This window comes from Mustela putorius, unplaced genomic scaffold (genome assembly GCF_011764305.1).
Source record: "Mustela putorius furo isolate JIRA1106 unplaced genomic scaffold, ASM1176430v1.1 tig00537248_pilon_pilon_pilon, whole genome shotgun sequence".
NCBI lineage: Eukaryota > Metazoa > Chordata > Mammalia > Carnivora > Mustelidae > Mustela > Mustela putorius.
Genome location: NW_025422387.1, coordinates 13,811,288 through 13,829,700, shown reverse-complemented (window position 1 = coordinate 13,829,700; position 18,413 = coordinate 13,811,288). Strand labels below are relative to the sequence as shown.

Sequence of the window (18,413 nt, the reverse complement as noted above, 5' to 3'; positions counted from 1 at the left end):
CATGGAGCTCCCTGCTCAGCAGGAAGTCTCCTTCTCCCGCTGACCTCTCTCCTCTCATGCTCTCTCTCTTTAAAAAAAAAAAAAAAAAAAAACCAGGGGTGCCTGGGTGGCTCAGTCAGTTAAGCATACTCTTGATTTTGGCTCAGGTCATGATCCCAGAGTCCTGGGATCGAGCCCTACATCGGGCTCTCTGCTTGGCAGGGAGCCTGCTTCCACCCCCACCCCTTCTGCCTACCTCTCTGTCTACTTTGTAATCTCTGTCTGTCAAATAAATAAATAAAATATTTAAAAAAAAAAAAAGTTCTCTTTCCTGGGGTGCCTGGGTGGCTCAGTTGGTTAAGCCTTGGCCTTTGGCCCAGGTCATGATCCCAGGGTCCTAGGATAGAGTCCCAAATCTGGTTCCTTGCTCAGCGGGAAGCCTGCTTCTCCCTCTCCCTGATGCTCCCACCTGCCTGTGCAATCTCTCTCTCTGACAAATAAATAAAATATTTAAAGAAATAAGAAATATGAATAAATGTTAGTTATCTGTTGCTATAGTCGAATATTTAAAACAAACAAAGAAACAAACAAAAACTTAGCATTGGACCCTTTGCTCCTGTCGCCTTTAAGAGAATCTTAAGAGGGTAAAGTGGAGGGCACCTGGGTGGCTCAGTGGGTTAAGCCTCTGCCTTCAGCTCGGGTCCTGGTCTCAGGGTCCTGGGATCTAGACCCGAATCGGGCTCTCTGCTCTGCGGGGAGCCTGCTTCTCCCTCTCTCTCTGCGTGCCTCTGTGCCTGCTTGTGATCTCTCTCTCTCTTTGTCAAGTAAATTTTTTTAAAAAAGGAAAAAAAAAGAGGGTAAAGTGGAAAAACTGGCTGAAGTCCAAGTATGAGTATAGCTGAATGGTCAGATGTGGGGGTTCCAACACAGCTCTTCCCCTTCCTAGCTGAAGGACATGGAACGGGATCCCCAACCTCCTTGAGCCTTAATTTTCTCATGTGTCGAAGGAGAAGGATAAAGGCCACATATTGTAAGATTCCATTTATAATCCACAGAGACAGGAAATGGATCGGGGGTGGGGGGGGGACAGAGAATGGGGAGTAACTGCTTAATGATTAAAGGCTGGCCTCTGGGGCGCCGGGTGGCTCAGTGGGTTAAGCTGCTGCCTTCGGCTCAGGTCATGATCTCAGGGTCCTGGGATCAAGTCCTGCATCAGGTTCTCTGCTCGGCAGGGAGCCTGCCTCTCTCTCTCTCTCTCTCTCTCTCTCTCTGCCTGCCTCTCCATCTACTTGTGATCTCTCTCTGTCAAATAAATAAATAAAATATTTTAAAAATAAATAAATAAAGGCTGGCCTCTGAGGTCATAAACGTGTTTTGGAACTCGAGGCACTGGTGTCACAACATTGGGAATGTACTAAATGCCACTGAATTGTTCACTTTAAAATGTTTAATTTTATGTTACGGGAATTTCACCTCGATAAAAAGAGAGTGCTCGCTGTAGCTTAGGTGATTGAGAATTAAATGGGACGGCGAACAGGGGATTCAACACCAGACAAGGCACAGAGTAAGTGCTTCGGGTGAATAGTAATTACTGTTAATATCGGGCTGCCCCAGATGCCTGGAAATGTGTGATCAGAGCTCAGTAGCGGCTGCCCCCTCCTGAGTGTGGCCAACAGCTGCCATTCATACCTTCCACTCAACAAATAACTCCCTCAGCATCCACTGTGCACAAGACTATGTGTTAGACCCTAATAGGATGACTAATTCATCCTGCTTTGCCAGGGACTTTCCTGGTTTGCAGATACTAAGTTCCGAGTCCCAAGAACCCTTCCTTCCCTGGAAGAACCAGGACAACGGGTCACCTGAAAGCATTGATTTAGTATGAGTGTGGGGGCGGGGCTGTCAAGGTCAACTGAGATCTGAAAGAAAAGTAAGGGGCACCTGGATGGTTCATTTGGTAGAGCATAAATCTCCACCTTGGACTCCTGACCTCGGGGTCATGAATTCAAGCCCCATGTTGGGCACAGAGATGACTGAGAAGAAAGGGAAGGGAGAAGGGAAAGGGACAGTGGAGGGAAGGAGGAAGGGAAGGGAAGGGAAGAATAATTAGGCAGTGCAGTGGGAGGAGCCTACCAGGAATAGAGCCCAGCCGCAGCAAAAGCCTTGAAATGGGGAGAACCATGAAGCCTTTAATCAAGAGCACAAAGAAGGCCCGTTGGGCCTGGAGTAGAAGGTATCCCAGCCCACTCCATGTTGAGAGGTAGGTAGGGACAGATGAGTCTCTTGGTTGGCTTTGTTTCTTTTCTTTTCTTTTTTTTTTTTTAAGGTTTTATTTATTTATTTGAGAGAGAGAGAGCAAGAGCAGAGGGAAGAGGCAGAGGGAGATGCAGACTCCCTGCTGAGCAGGGAGCCCAATGAAAGACTCAATCCCAGGACCCCAGGATCATGACCTGAGCTGAAGGCAGATGCTTAACTGACTGAGCCACCCAGACGCCCCTTAAAATAAAATCTTAAGGGGCACTTGGGTGTCTCGGTTAGGTGTCTGACTCTTGATCTCAGCTTGGGACTTGATCTGGGGGTTGTGAGTCTGAGCCTAGCATGGAGCCCACTTAAAAAAATAAAAATCTTAAAAAATAAAATCTTAGGGGCGCCTGGGTGGCTCAGAGGGTTAAGCCTCTGCCTTCGGCTCAGGTCATGATCTCAGGGTCCTGGGATCGAGCCCCGCATCGGGCTCTCTGCTCAGCGGTGAGCCTGCTTCCCCCCTCTCTCTCTGCCTGCCTCTCTGCCTACTTGTGATCTCTGTCTGTCAAATAAATAAAATCTTTAAAAAAAAAAATCTTAAACAGAGTTCATACTGGAAGCTTTTCCTCTCAAATTAGGAGCAAGGCAAGGATGCCCACTGTGGCTGCTTCTACTCAACATAGTATTGGAAGTCCTAGCCAGAACAATCAGGCAAGAAAAAGAAATAAAAGCCACCCAATTGGAAAGGAAGAAGTAAAATTATCTCTGTTCACAGATGACATGATCTTATATGTAGAAAACCCTAAAGAGGGGGTCCTGGGTGACTCAGTTGGTTAAACATCTGACTCTTGATTTCAGCTCAGGTTGTGATCTCAGGGTCGTGGCATCCAGCCCCATGTCAGGCTTGTGGGATCGAGCCCTATGTCAGGCTCTGCCCTCAGCAGAGAGTTTGCTTGGGATTCTCTCCCTCTCCCTCTACCCCTCTGCCTGCTCTCTCTCTCTCTCTAAAATAAAATAAATCTTAAAAAAAAAACAACCCTAAAGAGTCCACAAAAAACTGTTAGAATTAATAAACAAATTCAGTAAAGTTGGAAACTATAAAATCAACACTTAAAAACCAAGTACATTTCTACACACTAACAATGAACAATTGGAAAAAGAAATTAAAAAAATATTTCCAATTACATTAGCATCAAAAACAGTAAAACACTGGAACACCTGGGTGGCTCAATTGGTTAAGCATCTGCCTTTGGCTCAGATCCTGATCCTGGGGTCCGGGGATCGAGCCCGCACTGGGCTCCCTGCTCAACGGGGAGTCTGCTTCTCCCTCTGCCTCTGCCACTCCCCCTGCTCGTGCTCTCTTTCTCTGACAAATAAATAAAATCCTAAAAAAGAAAGAAAGAAAGAGTTGGAGGATTCATACTTCCTGATTTCAAAACATATTACAAACTAGTAATCAAAACACTGGGGTATGGGCATATGGACTGACATAGACCAGTGGAATAGAATAGAGAAGCCAGAAGTAAACCCTCACTTACAGGCGCAAATGATCTCTGACAAGGGGACCAAGGCCATTCAGTGTGGAAAGGACAATGTCTTCAGAAACAGTATTGGAAAAATTAGACTTCCACATGCAAAAGAATGAAGTTGGGCGCTTAAGCCATCTACAAAAATGAGCTCAGGGACACTGGACTGGCTCAGTTGGCAGAGCAGGTGACTCTTTTTTTTTTTTTAAGATTTTATTTATTTGACAGAGAGAGAGCGAGAGAGGGAACACAAGCAGGGGGAGTGGGAGAGGAAAAGGCAGGCTTCCCACTGAGCAGGGAGCCTGATGTGGGGCTCGATTCCGGGATCCTGGGATCATGACCTGAGCCGAAGGTAGATGCTTAATGAATGAGCCATTTTTTTTTTTTTAATTTAAGCCATCTCTACACCCAGCATGGGGCCTGAATCAGGAGGTCTTCCCACCCCACAGAGATCAAGAGTCCCATGCTGTTCTGACTGAGCCACCCACAGGCCCCTAGAGCACATGACTCTTAATCTTGGGTCGTGAGTTCAAGCCCCACACTGGGGTTAGAGTTTACTTAAAAAAGGGGGGGTAGCCCTGGCTGGCTCAGTGGGTTAAGCCTCTGCCTTCACCTCAAGTCATGATCTCAGGGTCCCTGGGTGGAGCCCCACATTGGGCTCCCTGCTCAGCAGGGAGCCTGCTTCCCCCCTCTCTCTCTGCCTGCCTCTCTGCCCACTTGTGATCTCTCTGTCTTACAACCAAATAAATAAAAAATTAAAAGTTCAAAATGGATGAAAAACCTAAATGTGAGAACTAAAACTACAAAACTCCTAGAAGAAAGCATAGAGGAGGGCGCCTGGGTGGCTCAGTGGGTTAAGCCGCTGCCTTCGGCTCAGGTCATGATCTCAGGGTCCTGGGATCGAGGCCCGCATCGGGCTCTCTGCTCGGCTGGGAGCCTGCTTCCCTTTCTCTCTCTCTGCCTGCCTCTCTGCCTACTTGTGATCTCTGTCTGTCGGATAAATAAATAAAATCTTTAAAAAAAAAAAAAAAAAAGAAAGCATAGAGGAAAAGCTTCATGGCATTGCAGTTGGTAACAATTTCTTACATATAACCCCAAAAGCACAGACAACAAAAGCAAAAATAGACAACTAGGACTATATCAAACTCAAAAATGTTTATGCTTTAAAGGACACAACAGGGGCACCTGGGTGGCTCAGTGGGTTGAGCCTCTGCCTTCGGCACAGGTCATGATCTCAGGGTCCTGGGATGGAGCCCCACATCGGGCTCTCTGCTCAGCGGGGAGCCTGCTTCCTCCTCTCTCTCTCTGCCTGCCTCTCTGCCTACTTGTGATCACTCTCTGTCAAGTAAATAAATAAAAAATCTTAAAAAAAAAAAAAGATTTAGGGGCGCCTGGGTGGCTCAGTGGGTTAAGCCTCTACCTTCGGCTCAGGTCATGATCCCAGGGGTCTGGGATCAAGTCCCGCATAGGGCTCTCTGCTCAGCAGGGAGCCTGCTTCTCCTCATCTCTCTCTCTGTCTGTCTCTCTGCCTATTTGTGATCTCTTTCTCTGTCAAATAAATAAATAAAATATTTTTTTAAAAAAAGATTAAAAAAATAATAATAAAGGACACAACAGGGGGTGTCTGGGTGGCTCAGTGGATTAAAGCCTCTGCCTTTGGCTAGGGTCATGATCCCAGAGTCCTAGGATCCCAGGGTCCTAGGATGGAGCCCCGCATCGGGGCTCTCTGCTCAGCAAGGAGCCTGCTTCTCCCTCTGCCTACTTGTGATCTCTGTCTGAAATATAAATAAATAAAATCTTTTTAAAAATAAATAAATAAAGGATACAATAGGGGCACCTAGGTGGCTCAGTTGGTTAAGCATCTGCGTTCAGCTCAGGTTATGATCCCAGTGTCCTGGGATCGAGACCCACGTTAGGCTCCCTACACTCTGGAGGGTCTGCTTCTCCCTCAGCCCCTCCACCCCCAACCATGGCTTGTGCTCTCTCTCTCCCACTCTCAAATGATGAAATTAAAAAAAAAAAAAAAAAAAAGACACAACAAAGTGAAAAGTGACCTACGGAATGGGAGAAGATATTTGCAAATGATCTAGCTGATAAGCAATTACTGTCCAAATACATGAAGAACTCCTTTGCTGGATGGTTTGGGTGCAGGGCAATAAAGGTTTGGCTGTTTTGGTACACGGCTTCACGGTGCTCATCTGTACTTGGCATTGGTCATAGGATCCCCTGTGTAAATAAAGCTCTTAGTATCTTTCCCAGCCCAGCATTCACGCAGTGTTTGCCGTTGTTGCTGTGTTGTTTGTTGGTGGTGGTGGTGTTGAAGGGGGCTGTGGGCTCACAGGCAGGTAAGCATAGGTTCGAATCCCAGCCCTATCACTTTCTAGCTGTGTGACTTTGAGCCCGTGACTTAAGCTCTCTGAACCTGTGTCACCAACTGTAGAAAAGGGAAGATGGTGACAACAAGCATAACTAGGTACAAAGATTGTTGCTAGGCCGGAAAGCCATGTATGTGAAGCTCTCAGCCCAGGACCAAGCAAACAGAAGTGCTCAGCACGTGGTATGCCCGTTGCTGCTTTTAAACATTTCCTGAAGGCAAGAGCCTTGTCCTTCGGGGGCGGGGCAGGAGCGACCTTGCTGGAGTGTGGGTACGCCGTCACCTGAAGGAGCCAGAAGTTATCCTTAGCTGTTCTTTCCACTGGAGAGTGTGTTTTTCCCAGGCTGGGAGAAGCTGTGTGAGACACACCTGCGCGTGAGTCTGGGGCAACCTGAGGTCACGGTACAAAGAGTGTAGGGGCCTGGCAGGGTACTGGGTACTTGCAAGGTCCATTCCTCTGCCACCTCTCTGTCCCCTGCAGATGTTTGGAATGTCATCTTTCGCACATCTTTTTCCTGAGGGAGATGGGGTCTGGTAGCAGCCCGACCCCTTCCCCACCAGTGGCTTTGCCTAAGCCCCAGCATGAAATGCACACGGGAAGGTGTTCAGCCTGCCTTTGTGGAAGGCCTCCGGCTGGTGGAGGGAGGAGGAGAAAAGGAGGGATGCAGGCAGGGCTAACCTTCTTTCTGGCCTCAGGGGCCTCCAGCACTCCCACCCACTATACGATTCCCTGTCAGAGGTGACATGGGGGTATCATAAGCACCAGATGGAGCTCACGTCTTGGTCCTGCTGTGTGACACTGGGGCATTCCCTTAACCTCTCTGAGCCTCGATCGTCTTAGTCTCCTCTGCAAAATGGAGTTTTGTAATTGGACGCACCTCAGAGGTTTATGCCAGGTTCTTAGCATGGGACCTGGAAGAGACTTAGTGCTCAGGAAATAGATGCTAACACTATTAGCCTTAGAGGATTTCATAGCACCGATTTCTCCTCCTTCCTCAGACCCCACAGAAACAGTGCTTCTTCCTCTGCTTCATTCTGTCCCCAGAGAACCCGCACAAGAGGGACTTAGTTAGCATTTTGCTGGCCAAGCCTTCCCTTTCCTTGGGCAGCCCTCACCATTCTGGAGGCTAAAGGGGCAGACCCATTTGTCAGGCCAATGTGGGGTCCCGAGCTAACCTTTCCAGGTTAGCTGGAAAGGCTCTCCCAGCGCCCCCTCCACATCTCTTGGTGGGCACTGAGACAGTCTCTGTCATCCTGAACAGCACTGTCCAATAGAGCCCTCTGTGACGACGGAAATATTCTGTATCTGTATGTCACGGCGGCAACTGGCCACATGTAGCTACTGAACACTTGAGAAACTAATTTTTAACATTCCTGAATTGTAATGGATTTAGGTAGCCACATGTGGCTAATGGCTACCATACTGGACAGACATAGAAACCTCAGAAGCAGATGAAGAGCGGGAAGACTTGAAATGATCCCAAGCCGAATGGAGGCAGAGCCAGGGCCAAGCAAATAAATCACTTGCCCTCTCGGCCTCAGTTTCCCCACCTACCTACTAAATGCTGTTTTAGTGTTACTCATTAGCTGAAGAAATTTTCCTGGGGCTCCTGGTTCGGGACAACACACGGGAGCCCTTCCAGATGGATTTTTTCTTTTTTGGCCTGGGTGCGCGCCCAAGGGAAAAGTGGAGAGAGCTGGGATCCCGGAGGGCTTGGGCAGAGGCCGCAGGGTCAGGGTTAGGCCCCTGGACGCGGTACTGACTCAGACACAGCACAACCATGCCAGGCTGGAGGGGGAAGGTGTTCAGCGGGAAGAGGGAGGTGTGGGTTCATGTCCGGGTGTGGCCACGTCCAGCTCTACCTCAGGCTGAGCCTCCGTGTCCTCACCCGGAAGGTGGCCAAGATGCCTCCCTGGACAAGAGACGATTAAACAAATCATGGCGGCATGAAAAAAACGGCACTTTACCTCTGTGCTCTTCCTCCCCTAAACCTTTAACCAACCGTACTGTAATCATGAGAAAAACATCAGACAAATTCTAACAGAGGGGCATCCGATGATGTAGCTAACTGCAATCTTCACGATGGTCAAGGTCATCAACACTAAGTGAATCTGGGGGTGCCTGAGGGGCTCAGTCCTTTAAGCATCTGCCTTTGGGTCAGGTCATGATCTCTTGGTCCTGGGATCAAGCCTCCCCTTGTCTGGTTCTCTGCTCAGCAGGGGATCCTGCTTCTCCCTTTGCCCCTCCCCCCAACTCATGCGCACTCTCTCTGTCTCTCTCAAATAAATAAATAAAATCTTTAAAATAATTTAAAAAAAACAAGAGGGCCTCCCAACTCAGGGCTGTTGCAGAGACCACGTCAGTAGTCAATAGGAGAGCACCAATTACAAAATAGAACATACTACGGGAAATGTCCAGAACAGGTCGATCTATAGAGAGGGAAGGCAGATTAGCTGTTGCCAGGGGCTGGGGCAAATGACTGCTAATGGGAAGGGGTTGCCTTTGCAGGGGGTAGGGGGTGAAAACATTCTGGAACTGGAGATGGTGGTTGCATAGCAGTGAATGTAATAAATGCCCTTCAATTGTTCGCTTTACCTTATTTTTTCTTTAACTTTTTCTTTCTTTTCTTTTCCTTTACAAGGGGCATATGCTCTTTCAACTGAGGCAGCCAGCTGCTCCTGAATTGTTTGCTTTAAAAATGAAATGGTTAGGGGCGCCTGGGTGGCTCAGTGGGTTAAAGCCTCTACCTTTGGTTCAGGTCATGATCTCAGGGTCCTGGGATTGAGCCCTGCATTGGGCTCTCTGCTTGTCGGGGAGCATGCTTCCCCTTCTCTCTCTGCCTGCTGCTCTGCCTACTTGTCATCTCTCTCTCTTTGTCAAATAAATAAATAAAATCTTAAAAAAAAAAAAGGTTAATTTTATGCTATGTGAATCTCTCCTAAAAAAATGCCATACAAACATTTGAGAAGACCCTCCCCCTTTTTTTTTTTAATTCTATGAGTCAGATCCAAGCCTTTGGAACTCCAAAGCCCAGGGTTTCCTTACAAACCCATGCTGGGGAACGGGAGAGGGGGTGGTATTAACAGAGTGGAGAAAAATAAAACATGTGCCTTAGAATCAGGCATGCCTAAGTTTGAGCCCCTGCTTGGCCATTTGCTGGCTGTGTGACCTCAGGCAAGTTACTTCACCTCTCTGAACTTGTTCACTTATCTGCGAGATGCATGACTGGTAGGGACTATTCACTGAGACCCACCATGGAGACCCAGGCCCATGAGAAGATGGGGAGACAATGGTAGAATTAGGTTGAGTGCAAAGGAGGTGGGGTGAGGGTCAAGGTTCCAGAACTCCAGAAATAATCCCTTCCATTAAAAGGTGCTAATGAAAAAAAAAAAAAGTGCTAATGAAAATACATACACTACTTCCAAGGATCCCTTGCTGACAGGGTTTGCTTGTCAGGAAAGGTTATTCCTGTAACAGACAGAGTCAAGGCCAACTCAGAGCAGGTTCAAAACAAAGCAAACACTACAGCCTTATCTTGGGGACATAGTGTGGGTATAAAGAGGGAGGCCATAGGTGACTTTAGTCCTTTCTCTTGCTCAGCAACTTGACAACAAAATGAAATTCCTTGTACTGGCTGCTCTGCTCACAGGTAAGCAAGTCTCCCCAGTCCCACCTCTTCAGTGCTAAGATCTCACTCTTCAGAAATGGGGGCCCCAGCTCACAGGGCTGGCTGGACCTGGAGCCTTTACTCAGGGCTCTCTATCAGGCTTAACAGCACCCATGCTGGGTTCCCTTAAATCCCCCCACAGCTCCAGCTTTTCAACCCTTAGGTCTGAACTCAGATCGCTCTCAGAAGGGCCTGTCTGCCCACCTGAGCAAAGAGAGACCTCTCTCCTTTCTCTCTACCATACAGCCCTGGTATGGAATCTTCCCAGCACCTACCTTTGCCTGCCATTTGTATCTTGGTTTTTGTTGATTCATTTCCCTTTTCAAAGCTTTAATTAATCAGGTAATTAATTAATTATTTTTAAGTAAACTCTATCCCTAACGTGGGATTTGAACTCAAGACCCTGAGATCAAGAGCTGCATGTTCTACCAACTGAGCTAGCTAGGTGTCCCACTTCATTTCCTTTTTATTCTCCACCCCCATAGAAGCATGCACTCCAGGAGAGCAGGGATAGAGCTGTTTGCGCCATTTATTGAATGAATGAATGAATGAATGAATGGAATCAGATACATTGGGATTCAGATCTCACCTCATTCATCCAACCTTCTTTCATGCATTCCACACCGATATCTCAGAGGCTCCAAGGTATCAGGCTCTGGGTTGGGGCTGAGGACTCATAGATGAGCAAGCCGTGCTCCCTGTCAAGGGAACAGACACACACAAGCACGCACGCACACACAGGCGCACACATAAGAAGTGCTTTGTGCAAAGAGCTGAGCTGGCTGGATCAGAGACAGAGGAAACAGGGAGGCAGGAGAGAGGTCTGGAGATGGGCCAAAGTGGCCAGGTCACTCCCGTCTGCTGTCGGTGTGGAGGCTGCTCATAGGGGAGAGTGAGCAGCTGTCACCCTTCCTTCGTCCTGGGGTTTAGTTTTATTTTTAAGATTTATTTATTTAGTTGACCACAGAGAGGTGTGAAGGGAGAGAGAAGCCTAAGCAGACTCCACCCTGACCGTGAGCCTGGCGTGGGGCCTGATCCTACAAACCCTGAGATCATGAACTGAGCCAAAACCAAGAGTTGGATGCTTAAATAACTGAGCCAACTAGGCGCCCCTGCTCTGGGTTTAAACATACGGAGCAGCTCCAGTGCACACAGCAGATCAAGGGAAGAAAGGGCATGACGCTGGGCAAAGAGATGATACCGGTGGCTGATGGAATGGGACCCCAAAATTATATAGTGTCCTCTTCTCTTTAGGGCACCATATCTCACAAGGTATGGCTCTGAAAATGAGGTGAAGGGGCCCTGCTCCCTGTGTCTTCTATGTCAAACTTTGTGCTACAAGGAAACTTAAAAAAAAACCCACCTTATTTATTGGATATTTATTAAGCACCTACTATGTGCCATGTAGTTTCTTTAATTGGTGTGTTGATTATTTCATTTGCATAACTCATCATATACTTACGGAGTGCTTACTATGCGTCAGGCCCTGGGGAATTAAAATTGCCCAGAAGCCGGTCCTTGAATTTATGCTCTAGTGAGTGGGAGGCATTAAATAAACAGATACAGACTGCTAGAGGAATGAGGAGACAATGAACATAAAGAAAAGTGATAGCAGAGGAGCCAGTCAGCTTGGGTCATCAAGAAAGAGGAGGTGGCATTTATTTATTTTTTTTAAAGATTCATTTATTTATTTGAGAAAGAGGGAGTGAGCAAGCAAGGGGGAGAGGCAGAAGGAGAGGGAGAGAGAATCCCAAACAGACTCCACAAGTATGATGCCTGATGCAGGGCTCAACTCCATGACCCTGAGTTGAGGAACTGAGCCAAAACCAAGGGTCGGGCTCTTAACCAACTTCACCACCCAGGCGCCCAGAGCAAGTGGCAACTAAACCAAGATCCTCCAGGTTTTTTGAAAAGTGAGATGACAAGTGTGCCAAGCAGAAGAAACAACGGGTACATGGGCCTTGAGGCAGAAAGGAGCTTGTCCTGTTGAGAATGGTAGACCACCCGTCTCCTGACTATCCCTAACACTCTTGCACCATCTCAACCCTGCCATTCCCAACATAACCCATTTTAGATTCCCTTTACCATGTTCCAATTTTTCCACCCCCTAACACAATATCCGGTTTCCTTCTTTCTTTCATTTATTGCCTTATTGTTTTCCTCCTCCACTAGGATGTAAGCTCAGTGAGGCTATAGACTTTCTACTTGCTTTTGGGTGCATCTCCAGTTCCCAGGGCAGTGACTGGGTCCGTAGTAGGTGCTCAATAAGTATTTGTTGGATAAATAAAGGGAATTCCACTGAAAACATATGTTCATGCAAAAACTAAGATGTAACTGTTAATAGCAGCACTATGCATCAGAGCCAAAATGGATAAGCCCAGATGTCCATCATGTGATGAATGGATAAACAGAATGTGGTCCATACATACAGTGGAATACTATTCAGTTACAAAAAGGAATGAAGTATTGTTATATAGTATAATGTGGATGAACCTCAAGATATTTTGCCAAGGGAAAGAAGCCAATCATAAAGGCTACATGTTGTATGATTCCATTTATGTGAAGTGTTCAGAATAGGCAAATCCATAGAGACAGAAAGCATTTTAATGGTTACCAGAGGGGAGAGGGGGAATGATTGCTAATGGGTACAGGGTGTTCCTTTGGGGGTGATGAAAATGTTCTGGAATTAGTGGTGATGGTTCCACAACCTTGTGAATATACTAAAAATCACTGAAATGTACATTTTAAGTGGTTAAATGGTAACTTTTATGTTATATGAATTTTATCTCAATAACAACTTTTTTTGAAGTTTTACAGAAAGAAAAAAATCTCTACTCGTATTACCAGGTTCCGGCATCCAGCTCTCTTCAGAGGAGGCATCTGGTGGGGTCCGGGGTGGGGGGCCAGAAAGCAGGCAGGCAGTGAGCAGGGCCCCTGGGAGCTGGCAGAGCTGATCAGGACGTATTTAAACTCTGGACGTGTCTTCTTGCAGTGACCGCGGCGGATGGGGGCATCAGCCCGCGGGCAGTGTGGCAGTTCCGCAACATGATCAAGTGCACGATCCCTGGGAGTGACCCCTTGAAGGATTACAATGACTATGGCTGCTACTGTGGCCTGGGTGGATCTGGCACCCCTCTGGATGAGCTGGACGAGTGAGTGATGGATCAGCAGGGAGAGCGGGGTGCCCGTGGAGTGGGAGGAGGGCACAAGCCAAAGATCTCACGAGGAGGCACAGAAAAGGGGTTTGCATATTTGCTAAAGATAACATATTTTCCCGTCTTGCCGTATAAACAAACATACTCCAAGAGGACCCTGAATCCAGTGCTCTATCAGGAGGAAAACCAGAGTGGAGATGTAAAGTAGGAGCGGGTGCTTCTGCCCTCCAGTGGCAGAACATCATAATACAAGACACCATAGCGACAATTCAATTGTCCTCTTCCAGCAATGGTTAAGACTCTCACCTCGTCTTCAGAATATATGATTGTATTATAAACTTGTGACCATTTTTTAAAAATTTTTATTTATTTATTTGACAGATATCGCAGGTAGGCAGAGAGGCAGGCAGAGAGAGAGAGAGAGAGAGAGAGAGAGAAGCAGGCTCCCCGCTGAGCAGAGAGCCCGATGTGGGACTCGATTCCAGGACCCTGAGATCATGACCTGAGCCAAAGGCAGCGGCTTAACCCACTGAGCCACCCAGGTGCCCTCTTGTGACCATTTTTAAATCGCCTTCAATAAATATGATCAAAGGACTTAAGTTTTTTCAAGCCACAGGACCAATATCTTCCAGAGCATGTCAGCTTAATCATCCCTCCATTTTCCCGAGGCTGACCTGCTTCCCGGCACCAGCCTCAGCTCTGTCCATCCCCCTCTCCAGGTGTTGCCAGACCCACGACCACTGCTACTCAGAAGCCAAGAAACTGGACAGCTGCAAATTCCTCCTGGACAACCCCTACACCAAAGTCTACTCATACTCATGCTCTGGCTCTGAGATCACCTGCAGCGGTAGGTTGAATCTTTCGTTGGCTCTTCTCCCCTCAGTAGATAAGGGAGGAAAGAATAGTAATGAGAGCCACCATTTATCAATCACTTCATTGGTGCCAGGTGCTCCTTGAATTCAAGGTGCTCCTTGAATCCTGGCAACACCCTAGGCGATCAGCATTATTATTATACCCATTTTACAGGTGACAAAACTGAGGCTCAGAAAGCTGAGCCAGTTGCCATGGGGCACACAGCTCATAAATGGTGGTGTTTGGTTTTGAACATAGGTCTATATGACTCCAGAGTCTCTGCTCTTAACTGCCATGCTACTCAGCTTCGTTATTTCATAAAAAGAGCTCAGAACTACCATTTATGAGTTCTTTATTACATACCAGGTATAGATGAGATAGGTTTTAATGACCCCATTTTACAGGTGAGGAAGCTGAGACTCAAAATAGCTACTTGCCCCAAATCACACAGCTTCTAAGTGGTAGGGCTTGCATTTGAACTCAGTTGTTTCTATATCAAAGGGTCTGGTCTTAACCACTAAGTTGTGCAGAGCTCCTGATGAAGTACGTCCCTCCAGGGAGGCGGCTGTGAAGAATAGAGGTGAAGGGTATTGTCATGCTAGGTCAGCATTCTGGTTTGCACTACTCTCTACTATGCACCCAGGTCCCACTTTTCAAAACTGTATATACAACGTTGGGATAACCACAATTCAAATCTAGGAGGCCAAGAAAAAAATTACCAGGACTCCCACCATTCTTCTCCCCCTGCTTGTGCTCTCTCTATCAAATAAATATATGAAATCTCTTCTAAAAGAAATTATTGAATGTAAGCAGAGGTACATAATTAAATTGTAGTTAACAAAATTGAAATTCATTTTAAAAGTTATTGTTGTTGTTTCTTTTAGTTAAAAAAGTAAGCAAGGTCAAAGTAATGTAATTTCAAACTCTTCAGAAACATATCATAGAAAGGAGAAGTTGCCTATAATCTTACCTCCCAAAACAAACAGTTGGATATATTGCCTTTCATTTCCATCCATTCATTCATTCATTCATTTATAAACAGTTCCTCATTGACAGTTTTTTTTTAATATTTATTTATTTATTTGACAGAGAGAGACACAGTGAGAGAGGGGACAGAAGCAGGGGGAGTGGGAGAGGAAGAAGCAGGCTTTCACTGAGCAGGGAGCCTGACTCAGGGCTCAATCTCAGGACCCTAGGATCATGACCTGAGCCGAAGGCAGACACTTAATGACTGAGTCACCCAGGAGCCCCAACTTTCATTTTCCTTTCATTAAAATATCTTGAAGGGGCACCTGGGTGGTTCAGTGGGTTAAAGCCTCTGCCTTCGGCTCGGGTCATGATCCCAGGGTCCTGAGATCAAGCCCCACATGGGGCTCTCTGCTCACCAGGGAGCCCGTTTTCTCCTCTCTCTCTGCCTGCTTGTGATCTCTGTCTGTCAAATAAATAAATAAAATCTTTTTAAAAATAAAAATAAAATATCTTGGAAACATTTCTACATATAGATGTACTTAATTATTTTAAACATCTATATAATATTCTACTGTAAGAACATTCTATAATTTTAAAAATATGTGCTATAAAATAGAGAAATTGTCTTGCTAAACTTCAGTAAGGTCAAATGTATAATACTTCATTCCTTGAGTATATGCTTTAGTTTTTTTCATATTGCTTGCCTATGTTATCAGAGATCTATAGCTATATGGGTTTTAAAAGCTTATTTTAAGGGATGCCAGGGTGGTTCAGCTGGTTAGGTATCTGTCTTCAGCTCAGGTCATGATCCCAGGGTCCTGGGATTGAGTCCCACATCGGGCTCCCTGGAAGCCTGCTTTTCCCTCTGCCTGCTGCTCCCCCTGCTTGTGCTCTCTCTGACAAATAAAATCTTTTCTTTTTAAAAATTATTTTTATTTATTTATTTGACAGAGAGAGACACAGCTAGAGAAGGAGCACAGCAGAGGGAGTGGGAGAGGGAGAAGCAGACGCCCTGCAGAGCAGGGTGCCCGATGCAGGGCTCGATCCCAGGACCCCAGGATCATGACCTGAGCAGAAGGCAGATGCCCAACAACTGAGCCACCCAAGCGCCCCCCCCCCGACTTTTTTTAAAAAAGAGCTCATTTTAAGTTAAATAGACGGAACTTTCCAAAAGGCACCTATCACACCTGGGATTGCCAGATTAAACACATGTTGCCCAGGGATGCCTGGGTGGCTCAGTCCTTAAGCACCTACCTTTGGCTCAGGTTATGATCCCAGGGTCCTAGGTCTGAGCCCCGCATCAGACTTTGCTCAGCGGGAAGCCTGCTTCTCCCTCTCTCACTCCCCCTGCTTGTGTTCCCTCTCTCGTTGTCTCTATGTCTCTCAAATAAATACATAAAAATCTTAAAAAAAAAATAAACCCACAATGCCCAATTCAACTTGACTTTCAGATGTACAATGAAGTTTTTAAATTCTACATTCCAAACATCACATTTACTGTTTATCTGATATTCCGGTATTTTTATTTGCTAAATTTGTCAACCCTAAATTTGTATCAATGGAATGGCCACCAGATTATTCGTTAATTCTTCCTGACCCACATGGGACAAAGCAGGATCTGCCTTGGCTCAGTCCTTTCGTCTTGCTCTTTTCCAGACAAAAACAAAGACTGTCAGGCCTTCATCTGCAACTGTGACCGTAATGCTGCCATCTGCTTTTCAAAGGCTCCATATAACAAGGAGCACAAGAACATTGACACCAAGAAGTACTGTAAAAGTTGAGTATCCCTTCTGGAAATCACCATCCCTACATGCCTCATTGCCTTCACCTTAGCCTGTGTCCTCTAATAAAGCACTTTGATGAAAGGCCTCCGTTTGGAAATTGTTTTATTCTCTGTGTCTCTAAGTATCTCCCTAGTTCTTTATAAGCATCATTCCTTCTAGTCTTAGAAATTGATGTGGGGGGGGGTATTTTTAGGAAATGAACACCATGAGTCCTGAATACTGATTAACAAGCACTGATTATTTACTCTGTGCCAGATCGAACTACATAATATAACCTCTGAAGTAATAATCCTACCCCTGTTTCCTTATCCCCAGGGCTGGGGGAGAGAGACCAAAAAAAAAAAAAAAAATCCCTTTAACAATTTTTTTGGTAAGATTTTATTCATTCATCTGGCAGAGAGCAAGAGAAAGCACAAGCACGGGGAGCAAGCATAGGGAGAGGGAGAAGCAGGCTCCCCGCGGAGCAGAGGGCCCTATATGGGGCTCCATCCCAGGACCCCCGCCAAAGACAGATGCTTAACCGACTGAGCCACCCTTTAACAATTTTCCAATGAGCATCTGCTGGGTGCTTATTAAAGGAAATGGAATATACAGTGGCAGAGATTTATTTTTTATAAAGATTTTTATTTATTTATTTGATAGACAGAGATCACAAGTAGGCAGAGAGGCAGCAGAGAGAGAGAGGGAAGCAGGCTCCCCGCTGAGCAGAGAGCCCGATGTGGGGCTCGATCCCAGGACCCTGAGATCATGACCTGAGCTGAAGGCAGAGGCCTAAACCACTGAGCCACCCAGGCGCCCCGTGGCAGAGATTTAAATGAAAAAACGGAATTGTGAGTATTCTGAATTAGCGATTACATCCCAGCAGCCACAGCGTCTTCACAGTGCTTAGCACATCTCACACGCTCATTAAATAACTGTTCAGCGAAGACATCTCTTGGCGCCAAGGTTTGCGGCAATCGAGGAAAAGCCACGTGGCTATATTTACCTCTTAAGATCACGTGATCCCGAGCCCAAAACCGGCATTTCCTTGCCCGCAGGGATTTCAGAATAGGAAATGTGATTGGGTATCTTTTGGACACGTGGTACCCGGTTCCTCCTTTTTTTCCCCTGACACTGGGGAAAAGCGGCCCAGCCCCCGACCCACCTCCGCGCCGTCCAGGCCTGACCCCGCCCCCTCGCGCGTTGGCGTGAGCCGGCGCAGGCGCAGTGGTCGGTAACGGTTGCTCCAGCCCACGTCAGGGTGAGGTAGCGGCGACGGCTCCTCGCGCGGCTTCCTGGGTCCTCGGTGCGCTGTTCTCCATGGTCAGAATCCGGCGGGAAGGAAAGAGTGGGCGGGCCGAGTGTGAGAAAATAGCGAACTCACGTGGGTATGACGTTGGGGTCCACCTTCCTGCGGTGCGCCTGCCTGTGGGTGTGTCGGCCCCACACGCGCCCCTTCCTCCCCAGCCCCATAACGGTTTCCGGTGGGGAACTGCTCCAGGGCTGCCATCCCGGAGAGGGACGAGGGGGCCGGGAAGCTAGGGTGCGGGGAGCCAAACCGGTGCGAGGAGAGGCGAGTGGATGTTGGGCGAGCCATGGGCTTCTGTGCCCAAAGTCCCCATTTTCGAAGAGGGGAAACAGAAGGTGAAGGGATTTTTTTTTTAAAGATTTTATTTATTTATTTGACAGAGAGAGATTACAAGTAGGCAGAGAGAGAGAGGAGGAAGCAGGCTCCCTGCTGAGCAGATAGCCCGATGCGGGACTCGATCCCAGGACCCTGAGATCATGACCTGAGCTGAAGGCAGCGGCTTAACCCACTGAGCCACCCAGGCGCCCCCAGAAGGTGAAGGGATTTGTAGCTCTGACCTCCGGTTGAATGCTCCCCC

General features: G+C 47.1%; 1 protein-coding gene across 1 annotated transcript; it reads left to right on the top strand.

The window, feature by feature from the left end:
* The first annotated feature begins 9,662 nt into the window (after positions 1-9,662).
* On the top strand, positions 9,663-16,629 carry PLA2G1B (phospholipase A2 group IB). Its single transcript, XM_004753363.3, has 4 exons — positions 9,663-9,770; positions 12,781-12,940; positions 13,663-13,790; positions 16,421-16,629. The coding sequence occupies exons 1-4, from the start codon at positions 9,737-9,739 to the stop codon at positions 16,543-16,545; spliced, it is 447 nt and encodes a 148-aa protein (XP_004753420.1). The 5' UTR covers positions 9,663-9,736; the 3' UTR covers positions 16,546-16,629.
* The last annotated feature ends 1,784 nt before the right edge of the window (positions 16,630-18,413 follow it).